Here is a 17,555-nt window from a genome sequence, read left to right on the forward strand (position 1 = left end):
TACATCCTGGTTCTGCCACCCGGCGACTGAGTCCTGGAGAATTACCTGACCTGTTGCTCATCTGCAAAGTAATAATAATATTTCCTTCATAGCGTTTTTTAAAGCTTACATGAATTATGTCGAGTGCTTAGAATAGTACTTGGCACACAGTAGGTTCTACATCCGTGACTGCTAATCTTGCTACCTTAGTTGCCGTCACTTTATTAACAGATTAAGAGAGAAAGGTCACCTGAAAATAGATGCCCCAAAAAATTATGATAAAGAAAACTCTTAGCAAAGTAGCAACAGAGGGATTTTTTTACTAATATTGATAAAAGGTATCTAGCAACAACTACAAAAAAGCATTCCAATTAGGAAATAGTAGAAGCACACCTCTTAAAAATAAGGAGAGAAGCCAGGGTGGCCACTCTCTGTACTTGTGTTTGATATGCTGGTCCTGGCCAGAGCAGTGACACAGGAGACAGAGGAGGGAGTAACATTCTTGTTGGTTGAAAATGATATTCCTGCGTAGAAAAACAAAGGAATCCATAGACAAATTAGAAATTCGGGGGAATAAGAAAGAAATTTGGCACTATGACTAGATATAACATCAATATACAAAAAGTTACTTGAATTTCTCTACACCAAACAAGAAATTGTTAAAAAAAAAAAATTTTGCTATTATAAAAAATTGTATAACAGCAACAAAAATGAAAAAGTGTGGAGACCCAAATTACCAAGATATACGTGGAAGACCTTTCCTGGGAATTTAAGGAATTTATGATAACCTACACATGGAGACTGCTGCCTTCACAGAGGGAAGCCTCAGTATTATAAAAATGTTGGATCTCTCCCAAATTAACGTAGCGATTATTGTAGCTCCAGCTGATTCTAAAATTTATATGGAAAAGAAAAGCAAAGGACCAAAATCACCAAGACACCTGTGAAGAATATGAGAAGCGGTATACTTTAGCAGCTGTAAAGTCTTTTTGTAAAGTTAGAGACTTTAAAACGGCAGAGTTGAGTCAGGGAGGGAGATACTGACCGATGGAGAGACAGCCCAGAAACAGAGCCACGAATGCATGGACGTGTGGCATTACACACCATTTTTTCACATATACATGTGTCTCCTGTTTTAAATAAATGGAACTTAAAAATAATCGGAAAAAATGAAATAGAATCCCCATTTCACAGCATACTCACACCAAAAAATGGATTTAAAACTTCTCAAAAGGGCTTCCCTGGTGGCACAGTGGTTAAGAATCCTCCTGCCAACGCAGGGGACACGGGTTCAAGCTCTGATCTGGGAAAATCCTGCATACCGCGGAGCAACTAAGTCCATGCGCCACAACTACTGAGCCTGCACTCTAGAGCCCGAGAGCCACAACTACTGAGCCCGCGTGCCACAACTACTAAAACTCGCATGCCTAGAGCCTGTGCTCTGCAACAAGAGAAGCCACCGCAATGAGAAGCCCGTGCACTGCCACGAAGAGTAGCCCCCACTTACCGCGACTAGAGAAAGCCCGCGCACAGCAACGAAGACCCAATGCAGCCAAAAATAAATTAAATAAATAAATTTATTTTTTAAAAAAAACTTCTCAAAAGTAAAAACAATGCTTTTATAACAGACGTGAGCAAGTATCTTTCTGACGTTGGGTTGGGAGAAAGCACTAACCATTAAAAAAATTGATGAATTCGGCTGCATTAAAATTAAGAACTTTTGTTCATGAAAAAACGAAATTAAAAGACAGGGAGCTACAAACGAGGAGATGACACCTGGGATGCATAAACAACGAAGGATTGGGACCAAGAATATATACAAAACCACAAATCAAGGAAAAGAGAATATCATATTAAATAGATAAACATTAGGAGCAGGCATTTTATAGGAGAGGAAGCTCACGTCACGGGGCGGAGGAGGAGATGGCTAGTAACCGCGTAACCTGGGAGACGCTTTACACCTTTGTGGTCGATGAGGATTCGGAAGTCTGACGGTACCGAAGGTCACAGGGGATGGAGGTCAATGAGATTCTTTGTAAACTCCTGGTCTGAGTTGGCATAACTGCTTTGGAAAGCAATCTGGTGTTCTCTGTCATATAATCTACACTTAGCAATTCTACAGAAAAGCTCTGGTATCTGTGCACCAGGAAACCTACAGCAAAAAACTGTAAGCAACCCAGGTGCCCATCAACACAATGGGTACCTGAATTATATATGCATGTGGTAGAATATTATACGGCAGTGCAGAAGAATGGATTCGCTCCATGAATGAGTCCGAATAGCATAGTGTCGAGTGAAGAAAAAGCCCCAGAAGACTGCATGCAGCATGAATTCCTATTTACAAAATTGAAAAGCAGACAGTTTGTTGATTAGGTGTACGTATATGTGATAAAACTTAAATAAATAAAAGTGATTTTTAAAAGTAGATAAATAATTAGAAATCAGGGCAGAACCAGAGGCAGGGACATGGGAGTGTGGGAGGAACATCGTTACGATAAGAGTTTGGGATTGCATGACGTGTTCAGGGATATTAGTTATATTATTAAAAAAGAATGGAAGAAGGCCAGGCTATGGGACTACTGTAGTATTTAAATGCCTTGCAATGGTTCACAGTAGCCCTAGCTACTATATCAAGGCACAGTGCACACTTCTAAGATGAAGTTGATTATAAATCTCTGTTTCCAGTAGTTACCTTGGTGATGGCTGAGGTTGTTTTGGGTGGACTTTACTAAGGTTTGACTGGCCTGTCTTTGTTTTTATCTCATGACGTTGGCGGTGAGAGCCTCTCTCCTGAGCCTGTAGGTCGCTCTGCCGTTTTCGTGTTCCCTGTGCTTCTGCTGTTGGTTTCTCTGCAGGAATCTTTGAGCTGTTGTCAACTTTGCAAGGGTTAATACAGTTAAAAGTAGGTCACATCTGTAAGTCCGTGTAACCTGGCACAAGTAAACTGTGGTACATGGGGGCAAGGGCTTGAGTTGGGAGCAGCCCCTCCTCCTGTGAGCAACGCAAGCAGACCTGGGGAGAGTGCCAGTGTCCCTCCATGTCACTCTATGAAATGTCAGTAAGCCTTAAGTTCTTGGCTTTTTTAGAGTAAAATGTATTAAGAGAAGTTTTAATATTTTTTTCCTGGCACCTGACTGGATCCCCAGGTGACCCCTAAGTGGGCTTGGGCTGTCCTCTCTTCCTCGAATTCACTGTTTGAAGATTCTCAAGGGTCCAGGGAAGTATGGCTTGAACATGACAAGGGGCTGCTTGCACAGAGCCCCAGTCCTGCAACGTGCCTGGACCACTTCAGGATCTATCCACAAAATAAACACTGTAAAATATCCAGGAGGATTAAATCCTATTCTTTCGCACCTTCTTCCCCAAATTTAAGTAGTAGTGTCCCCCAAATCATGGATACAACTTTTATGATATATTTTCCTAAATTACCTGGACAAAGTGTCCACGGGCTTTTAAAATTAAACTTGCGCATTACCAGGGATTTGGGAAATCCTGTTTCAGGTATTTCTGGGTGAAATTGTTACTTGCCCTATTTTTTTTTTTTTTTTTTTTTTTTTTGTGCTGTGTCACAAGGCTTGCGGGATCTTAGTTCCCGGACCAGCGATTGAACCCTTGGCGGTGAAAGCACCGAGTCCTAACCACTGGACCACCAGGGAGTTCCCAGTTGCCCTATTTAAGAGTGATGATTTATTAGTCTAAAAGTCTCAGCGTTTTAGATAATGATTAGAGGCTTAATTTCCACACGACTTTCATAGGAGTATCTTAACATGAATCAGATTTTGTAAATGGGAGCTCTTTTTGTTTGCTTAACGTTTGTTATCTTAAATAACATTAGGTTTTTTGCCTTAATTTGAGCCTTCTCCACAATTATTGCCCTTTAAAAAATAAAAGTAATGAATGGATATAGAGTTGAGAAAACTCTAAAATGAAAAATAAAAGCCTCTCCTTCATGTAAAGGCATTAATCACATGAATGGTTTTTTGATTTCCCTCCAAGAAGAATTTTTTGTGTAAATACTAGCAATTTTTAAAAATTAAACTTTTTTGCATTATGGTAAGTGCATATAACATAATTTACCATTTAAAAATAAATTTACCATTTGAAGTGTACAGTTCAGTGGCATTAAGCACATTCACACTGTCATGCAACCATCACCACCATCCATCTCCAGAACTTTTTCAAACTGGAAGTCCATCCCCATTAAAAACACCCGCCCCCCGCCAGCCCCCATCCTTGGTACCCTCCATCCTACTTTTTGTCTCGGTGACTCTCACTGCTCCAGGTACTTCATGTAACACAAACACAAGTGCTTGTCCTTCTAGGACTGGCTTACTTAGTATAATGTTCTCAAGGTTTCTCTTTGTTGTAGCAGGTGTCAGAATTCCTTTCCTTTTTAAGGCTGAGTAATATTCCACTTTATGTATAGACCACCTTCTTTATCCATTCGTCTGTCAATGGACGCTCAGATTGCTTCTACATTTTGGTTCTTGTGAATAATACTATAAATGTGGGTGTACGAGTATCTCTGAGACTCTGCTTTCCCTTCTTTTGGGTAAATACCTGGAAGAGGAATTACTGGATTATATGGGAATTCTATTTTTAATTTTTTGAGGAACTACCATACTGTTTTCCATAGTGGCTGTACCATTTGACATTCCCACCAACAGTGTACAGGGGTTCCAGTTTCTCAACATCTTTACCAACGTGTGCCCTTTTCGTTTGTAGATACTAGGATTTTTTTGTGTGTATATGGTAAACAGGCTGCATGCTGTTTCATTTTTTAATTTGAGATAGGTCTAAGTAACTGGGTGATTGGAGGTGTTCAGGGGGAGAATAATGGATTGGTGTGAATTTTGTGTTAGGCGCTGGGTCTGTTGAGGAAGGTCGTGCGCTATATACACGACTACAGTATCTTGTAGAACTAAAGATGTGCTTGCCCTTGGACCCAGAAATGTATCTTGTAGGTATATGCCTTAGAGAAACTGACATGCGCACAAGGACCATTCAGCACAGCGTTTGTGATAGCAGGAAAAGGCGGGGAGGTTGGCATGCAGGAAAAGGGGGGTCGTGTGGATGACCTGTGATCTGGAGCAGGGATTAAAGAGCAGTTTGTTACAGTTTATAGAGAGTGAGCTTAAACATGAAGCTGCAGTATCCTGGTGAGTGAGTGCCACGTGTGGAATACAGTGAATCCATGAATGGGAACAGTGGTGACCTGGTTGGGGAGAAGGATGAAGCATGTGGGGAGCAGGGTTGTGAGAGGTTGAGAGGGGAGTTCAACTATCACACCAGTACTTGACTGAAAAATCACCAAAAATGGGTTGTAGTCTTTGCTCTTCTCTGTGTATTTAAGATCATAATTGTAAGTAGAGATAGAAGCATAATGCTATCTCGCTTAATTCCTGGGGGACAGATAGTTTATCCAGAGCATGGGGACTGGCCGCAGCCTGGGGGCTCTGTGTGGCCCACCGCTGGTCTTTATGGATCCGTCCCCACCATGTAGGTGTCGCCTGGGGCCGCTTGGGGCGCCAGAGCTGCAGAGTCAGGCCATTAGGCTGGGGGAGCACGTGCCCGGTGTCTCCCCAGAGCTGGCTGAGCCCCTGTGTCTCCTGGAAACCAGAGCAGAGGTTCCTACACTGAAGAGCACATGAAGCGGGTGTCAGGAAGCCCAAAATATTCTAGCCTGTTGACCATGTGATGCAGTTTGGAAGTCAGAGAAAACATTGTTCTAAACGGTGCTTGAAAACTCAGACTCCTCGGGCTGGGTTGCAGCCGAGCCCGCAACTGTGGAGAGACCGGGTCCCGGGTGCTGCAGGCGGTGTGGGAGCTTGGGCTGGGCTGTCGGGCTCCTGCTGTCTCTGCTGGGCGGGAGGCCATGTCGTCAGCTCTCCTGGGAGCTCTCGCCTTACCACGACCGCCTGTCCGTGCCCGCAGGTCACCAGGGAAGCTTCTGCATGCTGTGCGTCATGCAGAACCACATCATCCAGGCCTTCGCCAACAGTGGCAACGCCATCAAGCCCGTGTCCTTCATCCGAGACCTCAGAAGTAAGAGCGGCTTCCTTCTGGCGGGGGGCAGAAGGGAGGGCTCGGGAGGCTGCACGCACAGAGTGTAGCAGACTAAGCGAGCCCTGGGGCTGGATGTGGAGGAGTCCACACCAGGTGGTGGTGGTCCCCGCCCTGAAGATCAGGCGGCTTTGGCCAGGCCGGGAGCTGTGTGTCATGGGCCTGGAGGTGGGGAGCAGGTAAGGAAGGGCTGCGGGGCCTTTTCTCAACGTCGGAGAGACCAGTGTCCATGTGCTGTGGCAGTCAGATATCTCCCTTAGCAGAAAAGATGGGCTCATTGGTTTTTGAAGCCGGTGTAAGTTGTATTGCGATGACATAGTGATAATCTGCCATGGTCTGTATTGGCTCCTGGAAAACCAGCTTTAGTTCATCAGTGGATCTCATATCCTTAATGCTTGGTGTTCATTCGTGCTTTCTGTTAAGTGTAGAGGGTTTAAGCCCTTAGGTCTCATTGAGAAGATAACTGCCGTGAGGGTGGTACCTGGGATGTAGGAAGCCAGGCAGGCTCCTTTTCCTCGCTTGGGTTTAGTCCTGGGTCTGCTAGGAGTTGGTGATGAGACCGACAGGAGTGGGACGTTTGGAGAGCAGGCAGGAGCTTTTCCCTTCCGGCCTGATGCTTCTTCCTTTCCTCCTTAGAGATCGCCCGGCATTTCCGCTTCGGGAACCAAGAGGACGCACACGAGTTTCTGCGGTACACCATTGACGCCATGCAGAAGGCCTGCTTGAGCGGCTGTGCCAAGTACGTGCTCCTCCCCCCACCCCAGGCTGCCTCTGTGGACCTTAGCCCCGTGGCCCTGAGCTGAAGCGCCAGCAAGGGGTCGCACTGCTTCCCAGGAAAGGGCTTCTCCTGCTGCAGGGCAAGTGGTGGCCATCTCTGTCCCAGCAACTCATGGAGGGAAATGCCTTTTTTTTTTTAAATGTTTATTTATTTATTTTTGGCTGTGTTGGGTCTTCGTTGCTGTGTGCAGGCTTTTCTCTAGTTGCGTCAAGCGGGGGCTGCTCTTCGTTGTGGTGCGCGGGCTTCTCATTGTGGTGGCTTCTCTTTGTTGTGGAGCATGGGCTCTAGGCGCACGGGCTTCAGTAGTTGTGGCATGTGGGCTCAGTAGTTGTGGCTCGCGGGCTTAGTTGCTCCGTGGCATGTGGGATATTTCCAGACCGGGGCTCGAACCCGTGTCCCCTGCATTGGCAGGCGAATTCTTAACCACTGTGCCACCAGGGAAGTCCTGGGAAATGCTTTAATAGATCTCTTCGAGGATCTTACGCTACTGACAGGGACTTTTCCCATCTTTTAAAAATCACCTCATTATTTTGGTACTGAGGATGGGGTGGTAGGAATTATGATGTCTTTATGGAAGAACTTGAAAGGCTGCAGGAAAACTTGAGGGTAAGGAGATTATGATTTCTGAGGTTTCACTCTGCCCAAATTTGAGAGCGGAGGCAAATGCACATGACGGATTTATGGTTGGTTGCTTAGTCTTCCCTTTTGTAAAACAGCTACTGTCAACAGTGTTTTTGTATCATTCTTGGGTTTTTGGGTTCAGAGAGAAGAAAGGAGGCAGGTAGTGCTGCCTAGGCTTGGAATAGAACTGAGTCCTGGACTCTGGAAATACAACTCAGGAGTCATATCTGGAACACCCTTTGGGAAAGTTAGTTGAGTTGTAGCCGTGAGGATGGGAAACCTCTGTTTCAGCGGATGAAACTCTGATGTCATTAAACCTGACACGTAGCCCGGTAAAGTGGTCTGTCTTTGGTGACCCCGCACTGATTGGGAAGTGACTCTCCCCTCGGGAACACACGATGGCATTGCTTTTGCTTGTGTTAAAGGCCCTTTTTTCCGCTTAGCGCCTGGGAGTGTCTCTCGTGTTCTGCTTATGTGTTTGATGGTGCGGCGCCCTTTCGGGTGCCGGGTTGTTGGTGTTCGCATGTCTCAGCCGCCCCCTCCCCACGGCTGCACCGCACACCCCCGCACCCCTGCTTCCTGTGCCCCTCACTCCATCTCCTTTGAGTCTCTCCTCCATGTGCCCCTCGAAGTTCAGTCTTCGTTTCTTTCCTGAGTTCAGTGAACTTTCCCTCCTTTTGGTCGTTTTATCTTCGTTTTAAGGCGTGTTCGTGGTGTTCTTCCATCTCCCCACATGCTTGTTTGGGGTCTTCAGTTCAGCCTGGAGTTTGTGTCGCTGTCTTCTCCTGCTTCATGTTGCTTCCGGGGGGCTGATTCTAGTCAGGTAGGGTGTCAAGTCTCCTTCACCATTTTCTACCGCAACCGCCTTTGCTTCCGTATCACGAGGATTTGGCGATTCGCTCGGCTCTTGCTTCGGGCGCCCCCTTCTGCCCACACAGCGAAGCACACGCTGGAGTGGGCAGCTTTTCCTCTGGGGGCAGAAGGGGCTTGTGGCCTCAGTATTTTTATGTTCCTTGTTCAGGACCCTGGTTTTCCCCTTCGTTCTCCTGCCCTGAATCCCCTGCTCCCCAAGGAGCCTGCCTGCCTCCTCCCGCTGAGTTGCTGCCTTGGGGGCTGCCTCCCAGCCACATCCTGTTGCCAGGACGCTTGGGAGCCTCACCTTATAGGAGGTGCCGCACAGGCCTCAGGTCCCCTCGTCCCTTCTCCTTTCCCTCCCTTCCTCTGGGACGCTCGGTGGGAGCGTCTGGGATAACTTTTTGATCTGGCTTTATTTTCCTACTTCTGGGTGATTGAATGTCTGCGCTGTCCCTGCTTCCAGCTGAACCGAGGGTGCGCCCTGTGTGGTCCTCTGGGCTCCTGTCCTAATGGGCTTCTGGTGACCGGGGGGCGACCTGGAGTTCAGCAGCTGCATCACACCCAGAGGCTTTCAGTCTGCTCTGAGGTTATGTCCTCGCTAGTTTGGGGACCTAAAATGTCCCTTCTTTGATGAGTGGTGGTGGCAGCATAGAAGGTAGCAGCTGAGTTTCCTTTTCCTAACGTGCAGAATAGAAATCTGCTGACCCTTTGTTTGTCCCCCACGTGTTTTGGAGCTATACTCCTCAGTGCGTCTGGGCAGCGCAGCCATGAATAGTCGTGTGGCCTGAACAGGAGGCTGAGACCAGGGTGGCTGGCTCGCTCTGCTGGTGGTGGGAGGTGGCCGCCTGCGGAGGGAGGTGCCGGGTTAGCAGCACGCCGTCGCCGCCCGCCCCCGCCCGGGAGGCAGAAGCACCTGCAGGAGGTGGTGGGCAGGAGACTGGGGCCTGGGTGGACACGGGGAAGCTCTTCCCGGCAGGGAATGGGCCTTGCCACGTAGTGCTTTTGTGGCCCAAAAGACCAAAAGGTTAGCTGCGTTTGTGTCCTGGAGGTCTCGGGGACTCAGGACAGTTGCAGAGGAGTGGATCAGATTCGGTGGGTTGCAAGCAAAACCAGGAGCAGAGGCTAGACGTAGGGTATTGTTTCCAGAATCTTCGTTACGTGAGTCGCTGTGGGTGCAGGCGCTGCGCTAGGTGCTCTCTGGAGCTCTGCTTCGCGGCTCTGGGGCTAGGGGTTTGAGTGTAGGTCTTCCGGACCCTAAAGCCCACGCCCGTGCTCACTGCTGTCCTGCTGAGAGGGTTCAGAGGGGGAGTTTGTCCCTGCTCACCCTGCGCTCCCTTTCCCAGAGGTGCGTGTGTGCGGTGCCCACGAGGGACTGTGGGGCTGAGCTGGAGCGGGGAGGGGTGGGCCGGGGGTGGGGTGACGTACAGGTCCATCCGGCCTCTTGCTCCCCGTGCCGTGGGAGGTGAGGCGGCGGCTGTGGGGAGCAGGCCACGCGGGTCAGCGCGTGCGGAGGCCTTGGGGCGGAGCTGCCGCTGACCAGGTGGGACCTTTCCCATCCTCGCACTGAGCGGGTAACAGCACAGGGGCTGGCGGGGCTGCCGGCCTGCTTCTTGGCCCCTGTCCTCCCCCTGAAGGTCATAGCCTTTCTGCAGGTTGGATCGTCAGACGCAGGCTACGACTTTGGTCCATCAGATTTTTGGAGGCTATCTCCGATCACGAGGTAAGTGGAGAAACGTTCTCTGCCCCTTCTTGTTGGGGATTAGAGTATTAACCAGAAAGGCTTGGTATTGGCGCCCAGGCTGACCCACCAGGCCCAGGAGGCCTGCAGCCTGGCTTGTGCTCCGCAGCCCCACCTGCTGCTTTGCTGGGGGCCCTGTTCCTGGGAGGGGGTTTGGAGCAAAGCATCAGGAGCCTGTGGATGCGGGTGGTGTTCCTTTTCCTCAGACTCCATAGTTGCTCAGATGTGGCCGCTGCCCTTGGCGTGGGAGTGAGCCCCCCTGGGGCAGCTGGCCAGGCTGGGAAGGCACCTCGGGGTGTGCCCTCGTCTCCTCCTGAGCACTTCCCTTCCCAAGATTTCAGGGGGCTGGTGAGCTGGTGGTCTGCCTCCAGTTCTCAGACTTGGAAACGGGGTGGTGCCCTGGAGGCCCTGCACCCACCCCACTGCCCCCCTTGTTCTCTCGCAGTGAAGTGCTCCGTGTGCAAGAGCGTCTCAGACACCTACGATCCCTACTTGGATGTGGCACTGGAGATTCGGGTATAGACCCTGTCATGCTGTTTCGTTTGCATTAGGACAGGGAGGCCAGAGGGCAAAGACCCCAAAGAACAAAAACCTATGAGGGCATGTGATCCAGGTAGATCAGGAAAGAAATACTTGGAGTCCTGCATTTTCGTGTATTTCTTCCTAGCCATTTTCCCCTGCGAGTTCTATTTTTTTCAAAAAGAAGAGGGAAAATAATGCAGTTTTGTGCCCTGAGGCATGAATGGCGGCCGCACTGAGTGCAGGGCTTGAGCAGGGAGGTCCAGGGTGCTGCGGGAGCTTTCACAGGCTGCGCATTTCATTTCGGAGCGGCCTTCCTTTCTCCCTGCTCGAGCTCTGCAGGAGGTGAGCTCACCTCAGCCTGAGGTCTGGACTGGACCCTCTGAGGCCTTGATAAACCCCCGGGGCTGTGATCCTCGTCAACAGAGGAGGGGTAACAGCCTGGCTCCCTGTTCCTTTGCCATGTTCTGACTCCCAGAAGGTGGCAGCTAGCAGGCCAGTTCTTATGCAAGTGAAATGTTGTGATTTGCTGCGTCAGCCTGAAAAAGACCTTACATTTGGCATTTCTGGAGAGTCAGCCTATTTCTTCCGCTCTTTGTTCTATTCCCTGTTTTTGTCCTTCTCAGCAAGCTGCAAATATCGTGCGTGCCCTGGAACTTTTTGTGAAACCAGATGTCCTGAGTGGAGAGAATGCCTATATGTGTGCGAAGTAAGTTTCGTTTTGCTCGCGGCAAAAAGATCAAGCCAGCCAGAAAGAAAATATGTCACCTAACCTGACACGGCTGCCGTCCCCTCCCTCCCTCTAGCCCTCAGAGGTGACCACTGTCCACATTTCTTTTTTTTTTGCCACGCCTCACGGCTTGCAGGATCTTAGTACTTGACCAGGGATTGAACCCAGGCCGTGGCAGTGAAAGCGCCGAGTCCTAACCCTGGACCACCAGGGAACTCCCAGTCACTGTCCACATTCTTGAGTGGTGTAGATGTGTCTTAAAACTGAAAACCTTTAAAAAAAAAACAAAAACTGAAAACCTTTAAACAACACAGATGGAGGGATAGCTGTGGTTGTCATAGCTGCTGTTTATTATGTGGCACTTACTCCGTGCTGGTCCCTGTTCTGAGGGCCTCGCGTGCACTCACTCGTGAAGCAGGGACTGTTATTACCCCCATTTCACAGGAGGAGAAAACTGAGGCACAGAAGTGGAGTGACTGGACATGGCCGTCTGCTCCGGAGGCCGTCCTGCTTCCTCGAAAAGCCGTGTTCTGTGGCTTCCGTTTTTGACTTGAGTTGTCCTCGGCGTTTTTCCGTTTCAGCAGTTGTGACTGACCTCGTCCGCTTTAGGGTTGTGCAGTCTCAGTGTGTGGCTGTGTTACTTTATATCCAGGTCATTTGAGAGCTGTAATCACTAATGAAAGTTTTCTCACTATGCTTTTCAGGGGGATGATTCTGTGCCTGAACCCTGCTTTTTATCCCTCTCAGTTCACCTCCTTTGGCTCTAGAAGCTGTTCACTTTTGCCTCTGTCTTCTCCCCCTTCATTTCCTTGTCTTCTGGCTTTGTTTTCGGTGATTTCCTGCCTGCCTGTTTATCTCTTGGCCACATCTGCTCGAATTTGCTTTTCCTGTGTTATAGCCCAAAGTTACTTTTCCATGCATCTTCTTTAGTCTCCTCATTGGGAAAGTACTTTGTTTTTGCTTTAGAATCTCCACCTTTTCTCTAGTCCTGGTGGCCCTGCCGTAGCTTTCCTTTCCTTAAGTGGTGTTGATTGGTTTTTAGGGGTGCGGAGGGCACAGTCTCATTTAAGAAGACCCCTTATTTAAAGTGCAGTTCCTGATATTCTGATACTGACCTAGTGTGAGGACAGCAGTCCTCAGAGCACGAGCTGATAGCTCTTCCTCTCCCCTTCCTCGCAGATGTAAGAAGAAGGTTCCGGCCAGCAAGCGGTTCACCATCCACAGGACGTCCAACGTCCTGACACTCTCACTCAAGCGCTTTGCCAACTTCAGCGGGGGGAAGATCACCAAGGTGAGCACTCACAGCGCCCAGGCTGCTTGGTCAGCGCTTTCTGAAAGATTCCAGGCTCTACTCCAGACTGAGTGGATTCAGATCCCTGGAAGACAGGGCCCAGGAGTCCACATTTTTGCAAAATCCCTAAATGATCATTATGCAGTCAAGTTCAAGAACATTTTTTTTCCCAGCATCTTCCTGTGCTTGGGGTGTTCCTGCTGTAGAAGGTCTGGGTGGCCCAAGAAATCAGTGTGATGAACACTGTGCTCCATGTCCTGTTTGTCTCTAAAGCAGGTGCAGCTGCATGCCATGCCTTTTTGTGGAGTGTAATAATTTACTTTTTTGCACAGCGGTGTTTTAATAGAAGATGCCTTGCCTCATAAGGGCCTGGAGATGTGTTCTCGGTTGGTAGAGCCTAGCTGTGTGGTTTGGGGCGAGGCACTTGTCTGAGCTTTCAGTCTTCTCACTGGCAGTGGTAGTGGTTAGGTCAGCATTTCCCAAACTGGTGTTCTGCAGAACGGTAGTATGGTACCCTGAAAAAAAGTGTTCCGTGTTCTGTGTTCAGCCGAGTTTGGGAAACGCCAAGCCCAAGTTAAAATAGTTCTTTTTAATTGCAGACCTTCTCAGAGCCTTTATTAAGCTGTGTCGTATTTTGAATCTCCAAGAGGAATTTACTAAACTCAGTTACCGAGGGAGTCGCTCATTCCTCCGTTCTAACACTTGGGCTTACATTGCACCGTGCCGCGCGAGGCACTGGGAAATCAGTGGGAGATAATCAGTGCTGAATGAGGTCGTGTCGCTTCTGCCCTGAGGATCTCACGTTCCGCCATAAAATCTCCTGGAATTAGTTTTCCATTAGGACACAGTTTGAGAAACTGGTCTGTTTGATTTTGGCCCCATGTCTAGCAAGATTGGACTGGGGCTCCTGAGCCTATTGGGTGTGTTGGCTTTTGAGATTTTGAGATTGTCAGTAGACAGGAAAAGATATGTCGGTTAATATCATGACATTCTGTTGATCCAGACAAACAGGTACCAGCTGTATGAAGCCCAAGAACAGGCAGAAGTAACCACTTGCCGTAGGACTTGGAACAGTGGGTGCTTGAGATGGGGGCACTCACTGGACAGAAGCGGGTTTTCTGGGCCCGTGTCTGTCTCTTGAATGGAGTGTAGGTTACCATCAGTGTACACTGGTCAGAACTCACCAAACTGTACTCCTATTTTCACTCTGTGTAAACTGTACTTCTTTTTTTGGCCACACTGTGCGGCATGCGGGATCTTAGTTCCCAGACCAGGGATTGAACCCGTGCCCCCTGCGGTGGAAGTGTGGAGTGTTATCCACTGGACTGCCAGGGAAGTCACTGTACTTCATTTTTTTAAAAGTCTATATGTGCACAGGCAGAAATGCAAGTATGTTATATCTGTATCATTCAAAGATCATGTTTGGTAATATTTTCTTATGAAAGATTGTTGATTTCTAAAATAACTTATGGCATGACCTGCATCCTGAGCTACTCCATTAAAATTTTAACCTGCTGTTTCAATTAGCCGTGTGGAGTCAGCACCTGTTTTCCTGAAGCCCTGACTCCCAGCGCTGTCCCCCTGTACTCCCCTTGCAGTGTTCCTGCATGGTGGCAGGGAGGAGAATGAACAACTCTTCTCCTTTCACATGTGGGACCCAGGTAGTGAGAGAACTAATTGGGATGCACGGTTAAGATAGGAGACCATAAACCACTTGTCAAGACAATAAAGTAAGAGTTTCTCATAGAAATTCCATAGAGTTTCCATAGAAAGACTGCACTTTTCTGCTTCTTTTCTAATCACTGACTAAGGGAGGCCCCCGCCTCAGCCTTGCTGTGTGCCCATTGCCCCACATTGTTAAAGACCAGCTGATGGAGAGGGCAAGGTGACCCCTACTCCCAATGGTGAATTGTAATTGCCTTTTCCTTGGCTTTTCAAACAGGATGTGGGATATCCGGAATTCCTGAACATCCGTCCGTATATGTCCCAGAGTAATGGTGAGCCTGTCATGTACGGACTGTATGCTGTCCTGGTCCACTCGGGCTATAGCTGCCACGCCGGGCACTATTACTGCTACGTGAAGGTCAGTGGCTCCTGTGTTGGTGTCAGGCTGTCTTAGGTGGTGGTACGCGTGCTACCTCCGGGGGGCAGGTTTGTGGTGCCTGTTTGCACAAGTCCAGATGCGACCTCTGCAGAATGTTTATTCTGTGGAAAGTGGCCGTGTTTTGTGGTTGTGTCCAGGTCCTGTTGTTGTTTCTTCGTGGAGTGCAAAGACGTGTTTTAAACCTGTCTCACCAGGATCTGTCCCACTCTTGGCCTTGCGATGAGACACTGGAGGGGGGCTGCTGCCAGTGCCCTGTCCTTAGACCCCCTGGAGACGTCTCAGAAGGCCAGATATTGGTGGGAGAGGCTGTGCTGAGCAGACCTGTCAAAATAGCCTTCCACAAGGAAGGCTCGCATCTTTTGGGGTGCCAGGAAGGAAGGGGGACTCCAGCACACTCAGGGGCACATTCGAAGTTAGAGGGATACTTGACATTTTATGAAATCATTGCTAGTTAGTTCATCAGCACTGGGATACATGTGGCAGCTAAAAGGTTTTTTCCTTCCCTTGTTAAAAGTAAGGATCGCAGAAGTGTTGATCGTTGTGTTTTGTTTCGTCCACACCCTGCGCTGCTCAGGCAAGCAATGGACAGTGGTACCAGATGAACGACTCCTTTGTCCACTCCAGCAACATCAAGGTGGTTCTGAACCAGCAGGCCTACGTCCTCTTCTACCTGCGGTAACCGGCTCCCCACCCCCACCCCGCAGAGCGCTCGCCTTCACTCTGCTCTCGCCCCGACCGGCCTCCCTGGCCTTTCCCTGCATGAAAGTGACTGGAATTCTGCAGGAGGGAAGCTCTTGGAGCAGCTCTCCTGCCAGTCAGGTGTCGTGGAGAGCGGCCACTGGGAAGGGCACTTAGATCACGCCCACTTGGCTGTTGAGTCAAAGCCAGAGCCTGTGGGAAGGTCAGAGCAGGAGTCCATCTGCCCCACAGTGAGGTGGCTTTGAATGTAAATTGGAAGGTTGTCTATTACATCATTGCCCCACATTAGATGCCTTCCATCTGGCTATCGGCTGGTGTACAGACCTGCCTCTGGGGAAAGTGATCCCGGTGGGCAGTGAGGTAGGTTGTCAGGGGGTAGAGGCTAAGTAGTCAGAGGGTGTAGGCCTTTGGAAGGTGCCTCTTCTTGGGACTGATTGTCACCGACCTGGAGGATGAGGATGTGGAGCAGGGAGGTGTTTTGCTGCTCCAGGATGGCTTTCTGATAGACTGAGACTCTAATAATCTCGGAAGAACTGAGTAATTTGCTCTTTGCTTACATTGAGCAGAATCTGAGGCTGCGTAGTAAGTTCTCATGGTTTAAGGGCGAAGTCAGCTTCAGAGAAGCACGTTGGGACAGTCATGGTTCCCTCTGGCTGTTTTTCTGCCTTTGCCTGTCTTTTTTTATTTATCTGTGCAGCATGGCTTGTGGGATCTCAGTTCCCAGACCAGGGATTGAACCCGGGCCACTGCAGTGAAAGCCTGGAATCCTAACCACTAGGCCACCAGGGAACTCCCTGCCTGCCCTTTTCTTTTAGGAATGGAATTGTAACCTTGACTTCTGTATTCTGATTCCTTCTCACACTCAGTTTTGGTAAAGCCTCTGCGGCTTTAGTAAGGCACTCCCTGACTTCGTTCTCTTCCTTTGACAGGATTCCAGGCTCTAAGAAGAGTCCTGAGGGCTCCATCTGCAGGACAGCCTCCTCCCTTCCCAGCCACCCCAGGGTGGTTCCAGACCACAGCAGGAAGAATATCAGCAATGGGACCACATCCTCATCAGTGACTGGAAAGGTACTTGTTTAAGAGGATCGATGTAATCATTGCCGTTCTTCGTGCCTGTGCCTCTCAGGGGATCGTGGAGCCCCCAGACCTCTTCGTGCTGGGGAGCTCGGCCCGATGGAAGGAGAGTGCAGACAGCAGTCCTGCTGTATTCCACGTTCTTTCTGAAGTGGGTCACGGAGCCAACAATGGTGAGAAGGAAGAGGGGGACAGTGATGAGAAAACCTGACTCAGCAAATCAAGACTTAGAGCTCCCAGTGTGTCCCCACCTTAGAGCAGCTGCCACGCGGAAGTGCAGTGACAGGTTTCCCAAGCAAACCTCTGGCCTTAAGCATCTGGGAAAAAAATATTTTATCCGCACATTTTAATACTAAAAATGTGAGTAGTTTGTACCAGTGTTAATTTTCTGATTTTGATAATTATACTGTGGTTATGCTAAGAGAACGTTCTTTGTTTTTAGGAATACTCGTGGGTGTGTATGGAGGTAAAAGGACGCCGTGTCTAAAATTTAACTCATATAGTTAGGAAAATATATACGTACACATGTATATATGCAGAAGGAGAGAGAGCAGGAAAGCTAATGTGGTAAAGCGTTAACAATTAAGGAATACCCTTGAAGTTATTTTCGTATGTATTTGAAATTTTGTACTAAAAAAAGTTAAGAACTCAGTTTTATTAATAAGATAATAGCAGTTTCCTTATAACGTAATTCGTAATTCAAAAATAGAACGGCCCTCTCTGTTGACTACTTCTGTGATCCTTTCCCTTCAGTATGAAGATCAAATCCAAACACAGGCTGCCGGGGCCTTCACATGTCTACAGGGGTTTTAGTCATTTATGCAAATCTGTTTCCTTTCCAACATTCAAGAAAATAGAAGCTGAAATAGAAGCATTAGAGTTGACGTAGCAATGACATGCCATGACCTGGTTGCGAAGGTGGTGGTCACTGTGGCCAGAGCAGGAAAGCCAGAAGCCTTGGGTGCTGCTCAGAGGAACAGCGACGGGCATGGGGGTGCCTGAGGGCGAGCATGGCCCCCCCCACGCCTGCCCCCCACCCCACCCCCTGGTCAGGCCACCGCAAGGCCTCTTCACTGACCCTGCGTGTTTTCATCATGAAAATAA

General features: G+C 48.9%; 1 protein-coding gene across 3 annotated transcripts in view; it reads left to right on the forward strand.

Annotated features, from left to right (window-relative positions):
* The window catches only part of USP36 (ubiquitin specific peptidase 36), a 33,236-nt gene that overhangs the window by 6,068 nt on the left and 9,613 nt on the right, over nt 1-17,555 (forward strand). For all 3 annotated transcript variants that reach the window (XM_033846852.2, XM_033846854.2, XM_073797940.1), the window contains 9 exons: nt 5,914-6,024; nt 6,679-6,781; nt 9,949-10,016; nt 10,480-10,550; nt 11,180-11,262; nt 12,463-12,574; nt 14,517-14,657; nt 15,253-15,353; nt 16,307-16,445. In XM_033846852.2, coding sequence (XP_033702743.1) covers nt 5,914-6,024; nt 6,679-6,781; nt 9,949-10,016; nt 10,480-10,550; nt 11,180-11,262; nt 12,463-12,574; nt 14,517-14,657; nt 15,253-15,353; nt 16,307-16,445 — 929 coding nt within the window. The remainder of the gene's footprint in view (nt 1-5,913; nt 6,025-6,678; nt 6,782-9,948; nt 10,017-10,479; nt 10,551-11,179; nt 11,263-12,462; nt 12,575-14,516; nt 14,658-15,252; nt 15,354-16,306; nt 16,446-17,555) is intronic.

The sequence above is a fragment of the Tursiops truncatus genome, chromosome 20 (genome assembly GCF_011762595.2).
Source record: "Tursiops truncatus isolate mTurTru1 chromosome 20, mTurTru1.mat.Y, whole genome shotgun sequence".
NCBI lineage: Eukaryota > Metazoa > Chordata > Mammalia > Artiodactyla > Delphinidae > Tursiops > Tursiops truncatus.